At 53.1% G+C, this 13,349-nt stretch overlaps 1 protein-coding gene across 1 annotated transcript; it reads left to right on the top strand.

Annotated features, from left to right (window-relative positions):
* The first annotated feature begins 1,098 nt into the window (after positions 1–1,098).
* DYNLRB1 (dynein light chain roadblock-type 1) lies at positions 1,099–12,446 on the top strand. Its single transcript, XM_040981612.1, has 4 exons — positions 1,099–1,188; positions 7,901–7,976; positions 9,737–9,904; positions 12,086–12,446. Exons 1-4 carry the CDS (start codon positions 1,186–1,188, stop codon positions 12,127–12,129), a joined length of 291 nt encoding a protein of 96 aa, XP_040837546.1. The 5' UTR covers positions 1,099–1,185; the 3' UTR covers positions 12,130–12,446.
* The last annotated feature ends 903 nt before the right edge of the window (positions 12,447–13,349 follow it).

Here is a 13,349-nt window from a genome sequence, read left to right as displayed (position 1 = left end):
CTAATCTCGGTGCCCCACTTCCCATCCAGCTCCCTACTTGTGGCCTGGGAAAGCAGTCGAGGATGGCCCAAAGCCTTGGGACCCTGCAGCTGCACCCACGTGGGAGACCCGGAAGAAGCTCCTGGCTCCTGGCTTTGGATCGACTCAGTTTTGGCCACTTGGGGAGTGAACCAGCAGACAGAAGATCTTCCTCTCTGTATATCTGACTTTCCAATAAAAATATTTCTTAAAAATAATATGTATGTATTATCTTAAAAAAAAAAAAACCAAAAGGATGCTGAGTTGCCAGAGGTTAACAGTTGGAAGTGTTGTAGTATAACAGGTTAGGTCATTGTCTGACGTGGTCATCCCATATGGGCACCCATTTGTGCCCCTGCTCTTCTAATCCATCTCTCTGCTCATGGCCTGGGAAAGCAGCAGAGGATGGCTCTAGTCCTTGGGCCCCTTACACCCACAGAGAAGATCCAGATGAACTTCTGGATCCTGCCTGGTCCTGGCTGGGCCATTGTGGCCATCTGGGGCATGAACCAAAGGATGGAGGTGCTCTCTGTCTTTCCCTCTCTTAACTCCGACTTTCAGATAAATATCTGTAAAGTGTTGAGCATAGTAATGTGATTTCCTGCTGGAAAGCCCAGAAGTTTCTGTGGCCTGCAGGAGAAGTGCCCTTGGTAACAACGCATGTGGAAATGCTTGGCTGGGATTCCAGCATCTGTGGACTCCCAAGCCAGCCTTGACCTAATTCATGGCATATTCCCAGGAGGGTCACTGCAGAGATTTCGGAGATGCGTGACTATCCAGCCTGTCCGGGACTGGGGAGGGCGGAGTCTGTTCCTGAAGCTCCCCTCACTGCCCAGCTCCCTGCTAATGGCCTGGGCGAAGCAGCGAAGATGGCCCCTGCACCCACGGGGAGACCCGGATGAAGCTCCTGCTCTCAGCCTGGCCCCGGCCTGGACGTTGCGGCCATTTAGGAAGTGAACCAGTGGACAAAAGATGTTGTTGTGTCCGCCACTCTGTGTAACAAATAAATCTTTTAAAGAATCTTTAAGACCTAGTTCGTAGCTCGCCCGCCCCCTGCCGGCTCCTGATAGGCTCTCGAACCTGTCCATTTTGAAGAGCCGCGCAGGCGCAGACAGGCTCGGGACCGGGCTGTGTATCCGCGACGCGGCGCTCCGGGATCTGTGTGAAATGGTGAGTGTGCATCCCGGGCCTGCGCTCGCGGCCGGCCGCCCGCCCAGCGGCCCGCGCCTGGCCTTCCGTCGCCGGGGCTTCTCGGAGTCTGTGCTTGTAATCCGCGGCCGGGGCGGGGGCGGGCTGGAGGGCGGAACCCGGGCGACGCGGGCCTCGGGACCCCGGCCGAGGCGGGGCTGCGGGATCCCGCTGTCCGGAAGCGGCGGCTCGGCCCTCGGCGAGGGACAGAGGAAGGGAGGCGGGCGGCCGGCGCCGGTCCACGCCGGTCCGCGCCGATCCACACCGGTCCCCCGCCGGCCCACGCCGCTCCCCGCCGCTCCCCGCAGGCCTGGCGTTCGCTCCGGCCGGAATGGCAGCGTTCCCTCAGGCGCGGCCGGGCGTCGCCTCCCTTCCCGCGGGTCTGTGAGGCGGACGCCGCCCCTGGCCGCGCCTGCCGTGTTTTAGTCTGAGACCCGAGAGGCTGAAGTCGCCGTGCGGGGGTCGGGGCGGGTGGGGACCCCAGAACCACCGAGCCTGAGTGAGGGACGGCGCGGGCCGCCCTCGCCTGCTGCCTTCTCCCGTGGGCAGGCTCGCCGGCAAGGCCGCACGGAGTTGTTGAAAGGACACTCTAAAAGTTCATGTATTATCTTCTCAAACAGCAAGGAAAAACAATGCCCCCCCCCAACCACTCTGGGGCACGTTCTGGTCTTTTTCCACCTCTTTTTGTTGTTGTTCTGTGACGCTGAGCTTCTACTGAATACACACTCGGGGTTCTGTAATTTTGTTGCCACAGAGGATGTCTCCTCATCGCGCGGAGCAAGTAATGTCACTTCATCTTTCGCGTTATTTACGGGGTTGTAGATTGGAAAGGCAGGCAGACAAGCTGACTTCCACAGCAGCCGGGGCTGGGACCAGGCTGGAGCCGGAGCCGCGGACACAGTGCAGGTCTGCCCGGGATGGCAGGTGCACCAGGATTCATCCTTCACCTGCTGCCCTCCAGGATGCCGAGCGCAGGTGTGGGGCCAGACCCTGCCACAGGGCTGCTGCTTCGCACTTTACGCCAAACCCCATCCCCAACTCAACTTTTTTCAACTGTTAAAAAAAAACTTTTACAGGGAATACTTGCACGTGTGGAAAAATCCCAGCAATATAAAAGCATTGAAGTGAAAAAAAAGGTTCCCCCCTCCACCGTGAATGCCCAGCTCGGGTCTCAGCAATAACTGATCGATCGCTCTCCTGTGTATCTGTACGAGCACGTGTCGCTGTCTTCCTTACACGAATGGCAGCCCAGTACAGTCTGTGCTGTGCTCTTGTGTGCGTATATTCCTAAAAGCAGCACATGTTTAGACACGCCTTTTAGCAGATTCCATAGAGAACATGTGCATGGCCCCATTTTAGTACTCCAAGGTCACTGCTGTTGACAGTTGGTGTCTTCCCTGCAGATTTGTTGCATATATAAGCACATGAATATGTAAGTTGTTGGTTACATGAAACTGGTATAAACATATTTATGCCCACCAAGTTTACCTTAAAGTATATGTGTATATATACACCTCATTCTGCAGCTTGTTCTGTTCATTTTTAAAATCATCAAACGTTTCCTAAATCTGCATACTAAATTTGTAGGGTTTTTTTCAAGGCTGTATACAGTTCCCATGTGTCCATTCACTGGTTCACTCCCTAAGTAGCAAGCTGCATTGGCGGGAGCTGAACTGACCAGAATCCAGGAACCAAGAGCCTCTTCCGGGTTTCCCACATAGGTACAGAGTCCCAAGGCTTTAGGCTGTCCTATACTGCTTTCCCAGGCCACAAGCAGGGAGCTGGATGGGAAGTAGAGCAGCTGGGACACAAACCAGTGCCCGTATAGGATCCCAGTGCATGCAAGGCGAGGCTACTGCAGTAATTTTATCTTTTAGGCACTCACACTAGGATTCCTATGGGATTCTGGAAGCAGCACTTCAGGCACACACATTGTACTTGTTGGTGGATACTGTCTGTTGGGACGCTGGTATCAAATCTTCCTTGGGCAGGCATTTGGTTCAGTGGGGAAGCCACCCTTCTCTCTTGTCAGAGTGCCTGGATTCCCTCTGTTCACTCTCAGAGGGTCACGAGTGGGGCTGCAGTAGCTGGGTCTCTGTGACTGCCATGGGTACCTGGGCTGATGTCAGCTTCATCCTGGCCCATGAGTGAGCTAACGCCTGGGAGCTCTGTCCATCGTCTCTAGAAAAGCTCTTCATTCTCACCATTTTACCTCACCCCAAGACTCCAGTTATTATTTAGTAAAGATGCTCCTTTAATGATGCAGTGTGTGTGTGTGTGTGTGTGTGTGTGAGTGACTATTTGGTTTTGCATTTTTGTTTGGTTTTAAAATTATTTCCTAGGACAAATCTCAGAAGAAATTTAAGACAGATACTTTTATGGTTCTTGCAATGTGTTGTCCTGAAATGTATCCCTTCCCTGTGTGCCAGTCTTCCTGTTAACAGTGCCAGCATTTTTTTTTAAAGATTTATTTTTATTATTTTTTTATTGGAAAGGCGGATATACAGAGAGGAGAGACAGAGAGGAAGATCTTCCGTCCGATGATTCACTCCCCAAGTGAGCGCAATGGGCCGATACTATGCCAATCCAAAGCCAGGAGCCTCTTCCGGGTCTCCCACGCGGGTGCAGGGTCCCAAAGCTTTGGGCCGTCCTCGACTGCTTTCCCGGGCCACAGGCAGGGAGCTGGAAGGGAAGCGGGGCTGCCGGGATTAGAACCGGCGCCCTAATGGGATCCCGGGCGTGCAAGGCGAGGACCTTTAACCACTTGCGCCACCACGCCGGGCCCAACAGTGCCAGCATTTAAACAGGACACTCACCATTGCTACAATGTTTTGTATATTACTTATAGGCAATAATGATCTTTTTCCTACTGATTTCTCTTGGGTATATTTTCTACTGGAAACCTTATTCCTCACTACCTATTATAGAGTTACCATTTTTTCTTAAACATTTTGGAGATGTTTGGAGTTAGTCTTCTGTCTGTTACCTTTTTGTAAGGTTTATTTATTTATTGGGAGTTACAGAGAGACAGAGATCTGTCGTCCTCTTGTTCATTCCTAAATGACCACACTGGCCAACGGGAACCAGGGGGCTGTTGCTGAAGCACAGCAAGTAAAGCCAGTGCCTGCTGTGCAACAGGTTCAAGTCCCGGTTGCTCCACTTCCATTCCAGCTCCCTTCCCGTGTTTCTGGGATAGTAGCAGTGATGGCCCTGCCACTTTGGCTCCTGCAGCCATGTAGGAGACCTAGAAGAAGTTCAGCCTGAGTTCAACCTGGCTGTTGTTGAGAAGTGAACGTGTGGATAAAAAATCTCAATCTCTCCCTTTCTCTTTCTGTAACTCTGCCTCTCAAATAAATCTGTAAAACAAAACAAAGCAAGGGCCTGGCACAGTAACCTAGTAGCTACAGTCCTCTACTTGCATGCACCAGGATCCCATTTGGGCACCAGTTCTTGTCCCAGCTGCTTCATTTCTCAGCCAGCTCCCTGCTTGTGGCTTGAGAAAGCAGTTGAGGATAGCCCAAAGCCTTGGGATCCTGCACCCATGTGGGAGACCCGGAGGAGGTTCCAGGCTCCTGGCTTCGGATTGGCTCAGCTCTGACCATTTTGCCCACTCAGGGATCAGTGGACAGAGGATCTTCCTCTCTGTGTATCTGCTTTTCCAATAAAAATAAGTAAATGTTAAACAACAACAGCCAAGAGCCAGGAGTGTCATCCAGTTCTCCAATGGGCCATCTTGTGCTGTTTTTCCTCTACCGTTCACAGGGAGCTAGATCAGAAGTAGAGCAGCCAGGACTGGGACTGGCATCTGTATGGGATGTCAGTGCCATATGCAGCAGCTCAGCCCAATGAGCATGCCAGCCCCGTTAGCTTTCGCCTTTGATGCAAGCATTTCTCTATCCTGTTTTGTTCATTATTGTTTTATGTAGTTTTTATGCCTAGAAGCCTACTGTTCTCACAGTTCCTTTGCAAGTTATTTTAAGATGACTGTCCTTCCTGTGCTGAGCCAGTAAATAACCCTGGCGCCTCACTGCTGCTGCTGCCATTTCCATCAATTGATAATGTGCACGCGAGGCCCGGGGCACCAAGGCCTCCCCTGGTCCCTCAGCCCTGGCCTGGAGGGCATTTCTTTCTCATCTTCTAGTTGTTGGCTTACACATCATATCATCTGGTGTTCCTGACCATACTAGCCAAAGTAACGCACCCGCCTTGCTTCCCAGCCCCCTCGCAGGACCAAACCAAGCATCTGAAGTCTCTTCCATCAGCGTGGAAGTGCCCTGGGAACAGGGGTCTCAGCTCTGTTGATCATGGTGCTTTGAGCCCTGCTGCTGACCCACTGTGTGGCTGCGGTCAACCCTAGGCCTTTCTGAGTGTCCGTTCCTCCTGTCATGCACGTGGTGAGCCGAGAGGCTCAGGTGAACAGTCTGTCTGAAGGATGCAGCGTGAGAGCAGGGGTACTGCCTAGATGCGTGTGTGTGCTAGCACGTCTTCCTGTGGTTGCTAAGTGCTTTTAAAGACATTTATTTATTTTGAAAGACATAATGACGGACAGAGAGGCAGAGAAAAAGATCTTCCATCCAGGAGCTTACCTTGTAAATGGCCACAGCAGCCAGGTGTGGGGCAACTGAAGCCCGTAGCCAGCAACACCATCAGGCGGATTCATGTGGGTGGCACGGCTGAAGCCCTTGAGCCGCACCTGAAGCCTGCCTAGGCCTATTATCAGAAAGCTGAAGCAGAACAGCCGGGACTCAAAGCAGCACTCCAATGTGGGGTGGGGGCTTAACCTGCTATGCTACCAATGTTAGCCCTTTTGTTTACTTTGCAAGCGGTCAGATCTTTGAGGCCAGCACAGTGGCATAACAGGCTAATCTTCTGCCTGTGGCACTAGCATCCCATATGCCATCTCGTTCAAGTCCCAGCTGCTCCACTTCTGACCTGGCTCCCTGTATGTGGCCTGGGAGGTACATGGAGGATGACTGAAATTCTTGGGTCCCTGCACCTACAGAAGAGCTCCTGGCTTTTTTTTTTTTTTATTGGAAAGTGAAGATGTACAGAGAGGAAAAGAGACAAAGAGGAAGATCTTCTGTCCATTGATTTACTCCCCAAACGGCCACAACAGCCAAGACTGAGCCGATCCAAAGCCAGGAGCCTGGAGCCTCTTCAGGTCTCCCACACGGGTACAGGGTCCTAAGACTTTGGGCCATCCTCAACTGCTTTCCCCAGCTACAAACAGGAAGCTGTAAGGGAAGCAAGACAGCCAGGATACGAACCGATGCCCATGTGGGATCCCAGTGTGTGCGAGGAGTAGGTAGTGGTGACTAGATTGTCCTACACGTGTGGATCCTCTCCACCCCATGTGTAGGAGCCAGCCCCGGCCACTACCCCGGGGCGGAGACGGGTCTCCTTGGGTGAATGGAGCCTACTGACAGCAGCTCTCGGCCTCGAGGGCCTCCCGCCTGAATGTGGAAGTGGCCTCCTGAGAACAGGCATGTCGCAAAGCCGGTTTCCATTCATGTGAAGAGTTGGGCTTCATCTGGCTAGTAAGCGAGGCTTGAGCACCTACTCTACAGACCAGCAGAGAGACTGTGCCAAGCCCGACCCAGTACTGAGTAAACGGCCCCGAGAGGCCTGGAGCTAGGCCGAGACTGCTGAGACTCCATACAGACTCCACAGAAGAGCAGGTGTCTTGGTGGTCTAGAAGAATGTGTCGGATTTCAGGAATGAGGCTTTGTAAGATAGAAAGATATGGAGGGCCCAGCACGATAGCGTATTGGTTAAAGTCCTCACCTTGAGCGCTATGGGCACCAGTTCTAAGCCCGGCAGCTCCACTTCCAATCCAGCTCACTGCTTGTGGCCTGGGAAAGCAGTCGAGGATGGCCCAAAGCTTTGGGACCCTGCACCACCTGCGTGGGAGACGCAGAAGAGCTCCTGGCTCCTGGCTTCAGATTGGCTCAGCTCTGGCAGTTGCGGTCATTTGGGGAGTGAATCATCAGACGGAAGATCTTCCTCTCTGTCTCTCCTCCTCTCTGTATATCTGACTTTGTAATTAAAAAAGACAGACATGGAGACAGGGAGGTTAGGTGCATGTGTTGGTGGAGCCTGCCCGGAGGAAGGAAGGCGGCTTTGGGCGGCAGGGTGGTGACCCCAGCATCCGCTCCCGTCTGTGTGTGCTCCAGGTGCCAGGATAGCCTGCTCTGACTGCTGGGTAGTCAGGATTGATGGGTCCCTCCCCTTGCCACGTTTTTTGTGGCTGTGTGCCATGTGTCACACTCTATCAGATGCCAGCTAATTAAGTCACCGAGTCTGTCCTCATGGGGTCATTTTGTTTCCTTTGAAGTGTTTTTCTGTGTACTGTTTGGCCCGCAGATGACAAAGTGTCTTTCCTGTTGGACGACACTGTTGGGATGTTTTCAGGTCACTGGAGTCCTATCCTCCAGCTATGCCAAGTATGTGAGTCACGGGGTGTATATACTCCTGGGAGTGGTGTTTCTATTCTGCCAACAAGCTGAGACGGGAAACGGGGGCCATGAGCTGAGCTGGAGGTGTGAGCACCTGCTCCCCCAGAGTCCATGCCTGGGGAACTTCAAGGCGATGCCAGTGCCTAGATGTTCCTTGTTTGTTGTTGAAGACAAGCATCTGATTCATCTGCGTGGGGTGTGAGGAGGCCTCTCTAACCACGGGCTTGTTGTTCCGGCAGGCAGAGGTGGAGGAGACGCTGAAGCGACTTCAGAGCCAGAAGGGGGTGCAAGGGATCATCGTGGTGAACACAGAAGGTACGCCCTCTCTCCAGCCGTGCCCAAAGCCACGCAGGCCCGCGGGAGACAGCTCAAACTCGGCCTCCAGCTCGTTTGCCTGATCTGACATGAAACATTCTATAATGATTACTGGAATTCTAAATTACCCAAAAAAAAAAGAAAGAAAATTTACTAAGTCTCACTTCCCCCACAAATCAAGATTTTTGTTTTGTTTTTAAATATTTATTTATTTTTATTGGAAAGGCAGGCTTACAGAGAAAAGGAGTAACAGAAAGCTTTTCCATCCACTGATTCACTCCCCAGACGGCTGCAGTGGCCCGAGCTGTGTATATACACAGAGCCACTGTATATATAAACTATAATTCCTTTCTCTACCACGTTTAGTGCAGTTTGCAGAAATTAGCAACTTTACCCTTCAACTTGCTCAAAAGGAAAGTCAGGGTCAGGGTTTGGGCCAAGAGGTTAAGATACGCCAGCGCAGAGTGCCTGGGTTCATGGCCTGGCTGCGCTTCCCAGCCCGCTAGCAGCTCTTGTGTGCTCATGGTCCAAGCACTTGAGTGCTTACCACCTAGCAGGGTGACCTGGGTGAAGTTCTCCACCCCTGGCTTTATCCTGGACCAGCCCAGGCTGCTGCAGCCATTTGCGGAGTGAATTAGTGGATGGAAGATCTCTGTGTCTCTCTGCTTTTCAAATATATTTTTGAAAGGAAACGTGTAATCATAAGCAAAAGAGTAACAGCCATGATTATGTCTGTCAGTAGTGTGCCATGTGGTTACAAGAGCTGAAAAGACATGAAATATTGAAAAACATGGTTTGAGGGCCCTGGTGCAATGGCTCAGTTGGCTAATCCTCGTTTTGCGAAGTACTGGCATCCCATGTGGGTACCAGTTTATGTCTCAGCTGCACTACTTTCTATCCTGCTTCTGTGGCCTGGGAAAGCAGCAGAGGACAGCCCAAAGCCTTGGGGCCCTGCACCTACATGGGAGACCCAGAAGAAGCTCCTGGCTCCTGGCTTCAGATCTGTGCCAGGCCTTAGGCTGGTGCTTTACAAACGTGCTGTGACATTTATCCCTTAAAGCAATCCTGGTGGGAGCATGTTATAAAGGAGAAAATAGAGTCTAAAGTGAAGCCCACTTGCCATCAGAGAGGCACCTGGGATCTGGCTGCACACGGTGCTAGAACCAGCAGGCTCCGGTGCTGTGCTGCACCCTCAGACATCTACGGCCAGGCCGCCAGATAACATCCCGGGTTAGGAACCCAGCAGTCACAAGCTTGAGTCCCGCCTTTGCTTCTTTCGGCTAGTCACTGAAGCCTATAAATGGGGAAATAATCGCATTTATTCCAAGGGTGATAAGGATGAACTAAGGAGCAACAGGAAGCATTTTAGAGAATTGTCACAGTTCTAGTTCATAGCCCGAAGCATCCACTGAGAAGGGGTCTGACCAACCACACCTTCCCCAGCCTCTAGCCTCAGAGGCCGCCACTGAGCGGCCGGGAAGGCTTCTGAACAGGCAGCCGGCCCAGGACCCATCCAGGCTTCAGTGCTGGCCCTTAGCTGAGGGGCTTCCTGTTAGCGAGTCCCTTACACGTTGCAGCCCTGGCAGGTGAAGCTGCAGTGCCACTTGCAAAGCAGTTCTGGGCCTGGTGCCGTGTGCTTCCAGGGCCCAGCAAGGCACTTGTTAACTGCTAGCCTGCTGCCCCCAGATTTCGTGTAGGGTCAGGAGTTTGGCCAGAGGGACTCCAGCATCCAGCCTCATCTCCCTCTGCTCTGCCCGCAGGCATTCCCATCAAGAGCACCATGGACAACCCCACCACCACACAGTACGCCAACCTCATGCACAACTTCATCTTGAAGGCTCGGAGCACCGTGCGCGAAATTGACCCACAGAATGACCTCACCTTCCTTCGAATTCGCTCCAAGAAAAATGAGATTATGGTTGCACCAGGTAAGGGGTCTCTCTACTGCCTGTGTACATGCGTGTTGTCAGTGGCTTACCAGGAGGACCTGGCATGTGGTGTCTCCGGAATATGAAAGAGAAGCTGGGCAGCTGGAGAAGCCATGAGTAGCTGTGAGCAGCCGCAAGGCCTCCCTGTGCAGACAGCTTCCCTGCATGTTCTCGCTTGCAGTGACGGGGCTGCAGAAGTTGTGGGCCATCTTGCGGGGGAGGCGGACAGGCAAGCCCACCCCACAGAGTGCCCTCCCCTTGATGTGAGAGCCTCCTGGGGCCTTCAGGAGAGGGGTGCCATCAGGTCTGCAAAGGCGTCTGGGAAGAGCTGGCTTTTCAGGGCCCAGAGAAGAGTAAGGAGGAGCAAGATGGAGAGCCATGTGTGGGGCAAGAACTTGCCAGACTAAACCAAAATGCAGAGCAGAGCTGCCTGGCCTGTTGTCCATGGGAAGTGGTGATCTGCCTACGTGAAGTCCAGGCTTGTCTCAGCACCCTGCAGCCAGCCTGTGCACAGCACGGGGCCGATTGCTGTCCTGGTTCTCCGCGCAGGATCTGGCTTGCACTTGGGCAGTGTGAGGGGCAAGCAGGGCCCGCCTTCAGGCCCTTGGGACAGGGGGGCAGGTGAGATGAGACCCCTGGGAGGAGTGCCTGAGGAAGAGCAGCAGCAGGAGGAGGTGTCAGCGCCCCCTGCTGTACTGCCTTAGCTCACATTCTCCAGGGCTGTTTGGACTCCCGATGGCTCCCTTTTCTTTCATAGCTGAGCTGCGTAACTGTGAGTTAAGTGTGAAGAAATGATTCATTTGGGAGGCGGGCAGTGCAGTTTCCTGGGGTGTCCGCATATGTGGAGGTTGAAATGGGAGATGAACCTTGGGCCCAGATCAGAGGGGAGCAGCAGCATTGTGCTGACCAGCTCTTGTCTGCACTTCACAGTCCTGTCTCCCTCACCAGACAAGAAACTGGGGGAGGCGCATGGTGAGCATCAAAGACGCGCTGAGTAAATCCATGAAGCTCCGTCACCGACACCGCCCTGCGGTGGGTCAGAGTGGGGTCAGGGATGTCCGTGGGACTTGGTTTTTAAGGTGAAAACCAGTGATCTGAGACTTTGACACGCCCACTTTGATGCCCAGAAAAAAGATTTTTAGTGCCAGAATTTTTGTGGTCAGCAGCCACTGACCAGTAGGAGGCCTTAGAACTGGGTAAGTGGGCATCACCTTGACCACAGGCTGCAGTTACAGCCCCTCCATAGTGAGCAGCCTGGAGCCTCCCTGCCTGGACGTGAGTTCAAGGCCCTTCCTCCCGCCTTCCCAAGCCATGGTCAGCAAGTGGTCTCAGACAGCGTGCCCCTCGCCACGTGTTAGGCCCGCACAGCCCACGTGAAGATATTTTCAGAGAAACTTTTGCTTTTTATTTTTAATTAAAGATTTATTTATTTGAAAGTTACAGAGAACGTGAGCCCTTCCATCTACTGGTTCTCCCCCAAAATGGGTCAGTCAAGCCAGGAGCTTCTTCTGGGTTCCCCCACACAGGTGCAGGGATGTAAGCATTTGGGCCGTCCACGACTGTTTCCCAGGCCACAGGCGGGGAGCTGGACGGGAAGTGGAGCAGGCAGCCAGGACTTTGCTCAGATGGGACTCCACCCGGCTGTGCTACAGCTTAGCCTGTCAGCCCGCCGCCATCCCTCGCTCCTCGAAGGAAGCAGCCTTCGCAGTGCGGACGTGGCTGCTGCCCTCACCCATGAGTGACTGAACAGTGCTTCACATTCTAGTATGCTTTTTTGCTATTTCTTTTTTTTTTTTTTTTTTTTTTAAAGATTTATTTTTTCTTATTTTTGTTATTGGAAAGGCGGATGTACAGAGAGGAGAGACAGAGAGGAAGATCTTCCATCCGATGATTCACTCCCCAAGTGAGCGCAAAGGGCCGATACTATGCCGATCCGAAGCCAGGAGCCTCTTCCGGGTCTCCCACGTGGGTGCAGGTTCCCAAAGCTTTGGGCCGTCCTCGACTGCTTTCCCAGGCCACAAGCAGGGAGCTGGAAGGGAAGTGGGGCTGCCGGGATAAGAACCGGCGCCCATATGGGATCCCGGGCGTGCAAGGCGAGGACCTTTAACCACTTGCGCCACCGCGCCGGGCCCCACTTTTTTGCTATTTCACATGGTGACTTGTATTTTTTTTCTTTTACAGATAAAGACTATTTCCTGATCGTGATTCAGAATCCAACTGAATAAGACTTCTCTTGGCTCTGCACCGTTCCTTAATTTAATGCCCCTGTGAGTAATAGTGTGGATCGTGTCAGCCTGCTGGCGTATAGAAATTGGCTTGGAACCCACTCACTGAAACCAGTCCATGACCAAAGGTGGGCTGCCAGCTCGGCCCCCCGCCCCGCCCCCTGCGCTGGCCACTCCTGGGGAGGCCCTTGTGGCTCTTCCGGCTGGGAGCGAGAGCTGGTGAGAATTCCAGACCCAGCTTCCTCCTGACCTTCAGATCACTCTGTCACCCTTTGAAAAGGCTGTTTTTCTTTAACTAAAAATAACCGAGATGCTTACTGTGCTGTTGTGTTTTTAAACACCAGGTTGAAAGGGCGCCTCTCTCCCTGCGTGCTCAGGTGGCCTGCAGGCCGCCTCCCTCCCCCAGCCCTGAGTGGCTTGCTCTTCCTTGCACCTGTGGCTGCATTGGCCACAGCTTGGCGTGTGTTTGCTAGCCTGATTGCTGGCTCCTTTTTAACATGTCCTACATTGGCTGGAGGTTTTTGCCAACTATGCCACACTGGGGAAGGAGGTGGGTCTTGCTCCCTACCCAGAATGCACGTAGGAGCACAGATAGGGACACTTGTATGGCTCTCCTGTGCCCTCTGGTCCAGAGGATGACTCACCCGAGACCTCGCTGCAGGAACATGAGCCTCGAACCTGCAAGTGCACCCCCTGGGTCTGCGCTCACTGCCTGCCCTTGGCCCCTCGTGTGCAGGCTCTCCCCAGAGTTTGTGGAACTTCTGTGCTCCTTGAGGCTTGAGACCACCAGTTCCCTTCCATGGCACTCCTGTCCTGGGACATGAGCCAGTGCCCGTAATGGGATCCCAGCACTTGTAAGGCAAAGGAGAAGCCAACTGAGCCATTGCACTGAGCCCTCAGCAAAATTTCAAAACCTCCTATTTTAATGAGTAGTAATAGAAAATTTTCACTCTGTAATACATCTGTGATATCTTAATATAAAATTAATCCTTACCCCCAGATCTTCAGGCAGCATTGATTCTTGCTTACTGTGACCCTGCAGGCCACAGCCAGAAGGTGGGAGTGACCCCACCGCAGGATCTCCAGGGCCTGCCTTTTGTTCCAGGCTGTTGCAGGACCCCAGGAGGTCTGATTTGGGGGCCGTTCCCTCTCCCTTGCCGTCATCTTGCCTTAGGTTCACCATCCTAGAGGTGCTGGGCAGAGGTGAGGCTTGGCCTGTC

The sequence above is a fragment of the Ochotona curzoniae genome, unplaced genomic scaffold (genome assembly GCF_017591425.1).
Source record: "Ochotona curzoniae isolate NIBS_2020 unplaced genomic scaffold, NIBS_Ocur_1.0 contig_3520, whole genome shotgun sequence".
Taxonomy (NCBI): Eukaryota; Metazoa; Chordata; class Mammalia; order Lagomorpha; family Ochotonidae; genus Ochotona; species Ochotona curzoniae.
Note: the sequence above shows the minus strand (reverse complement) of the source record. Positions and strands in the feature narration are given on the sequence as shown.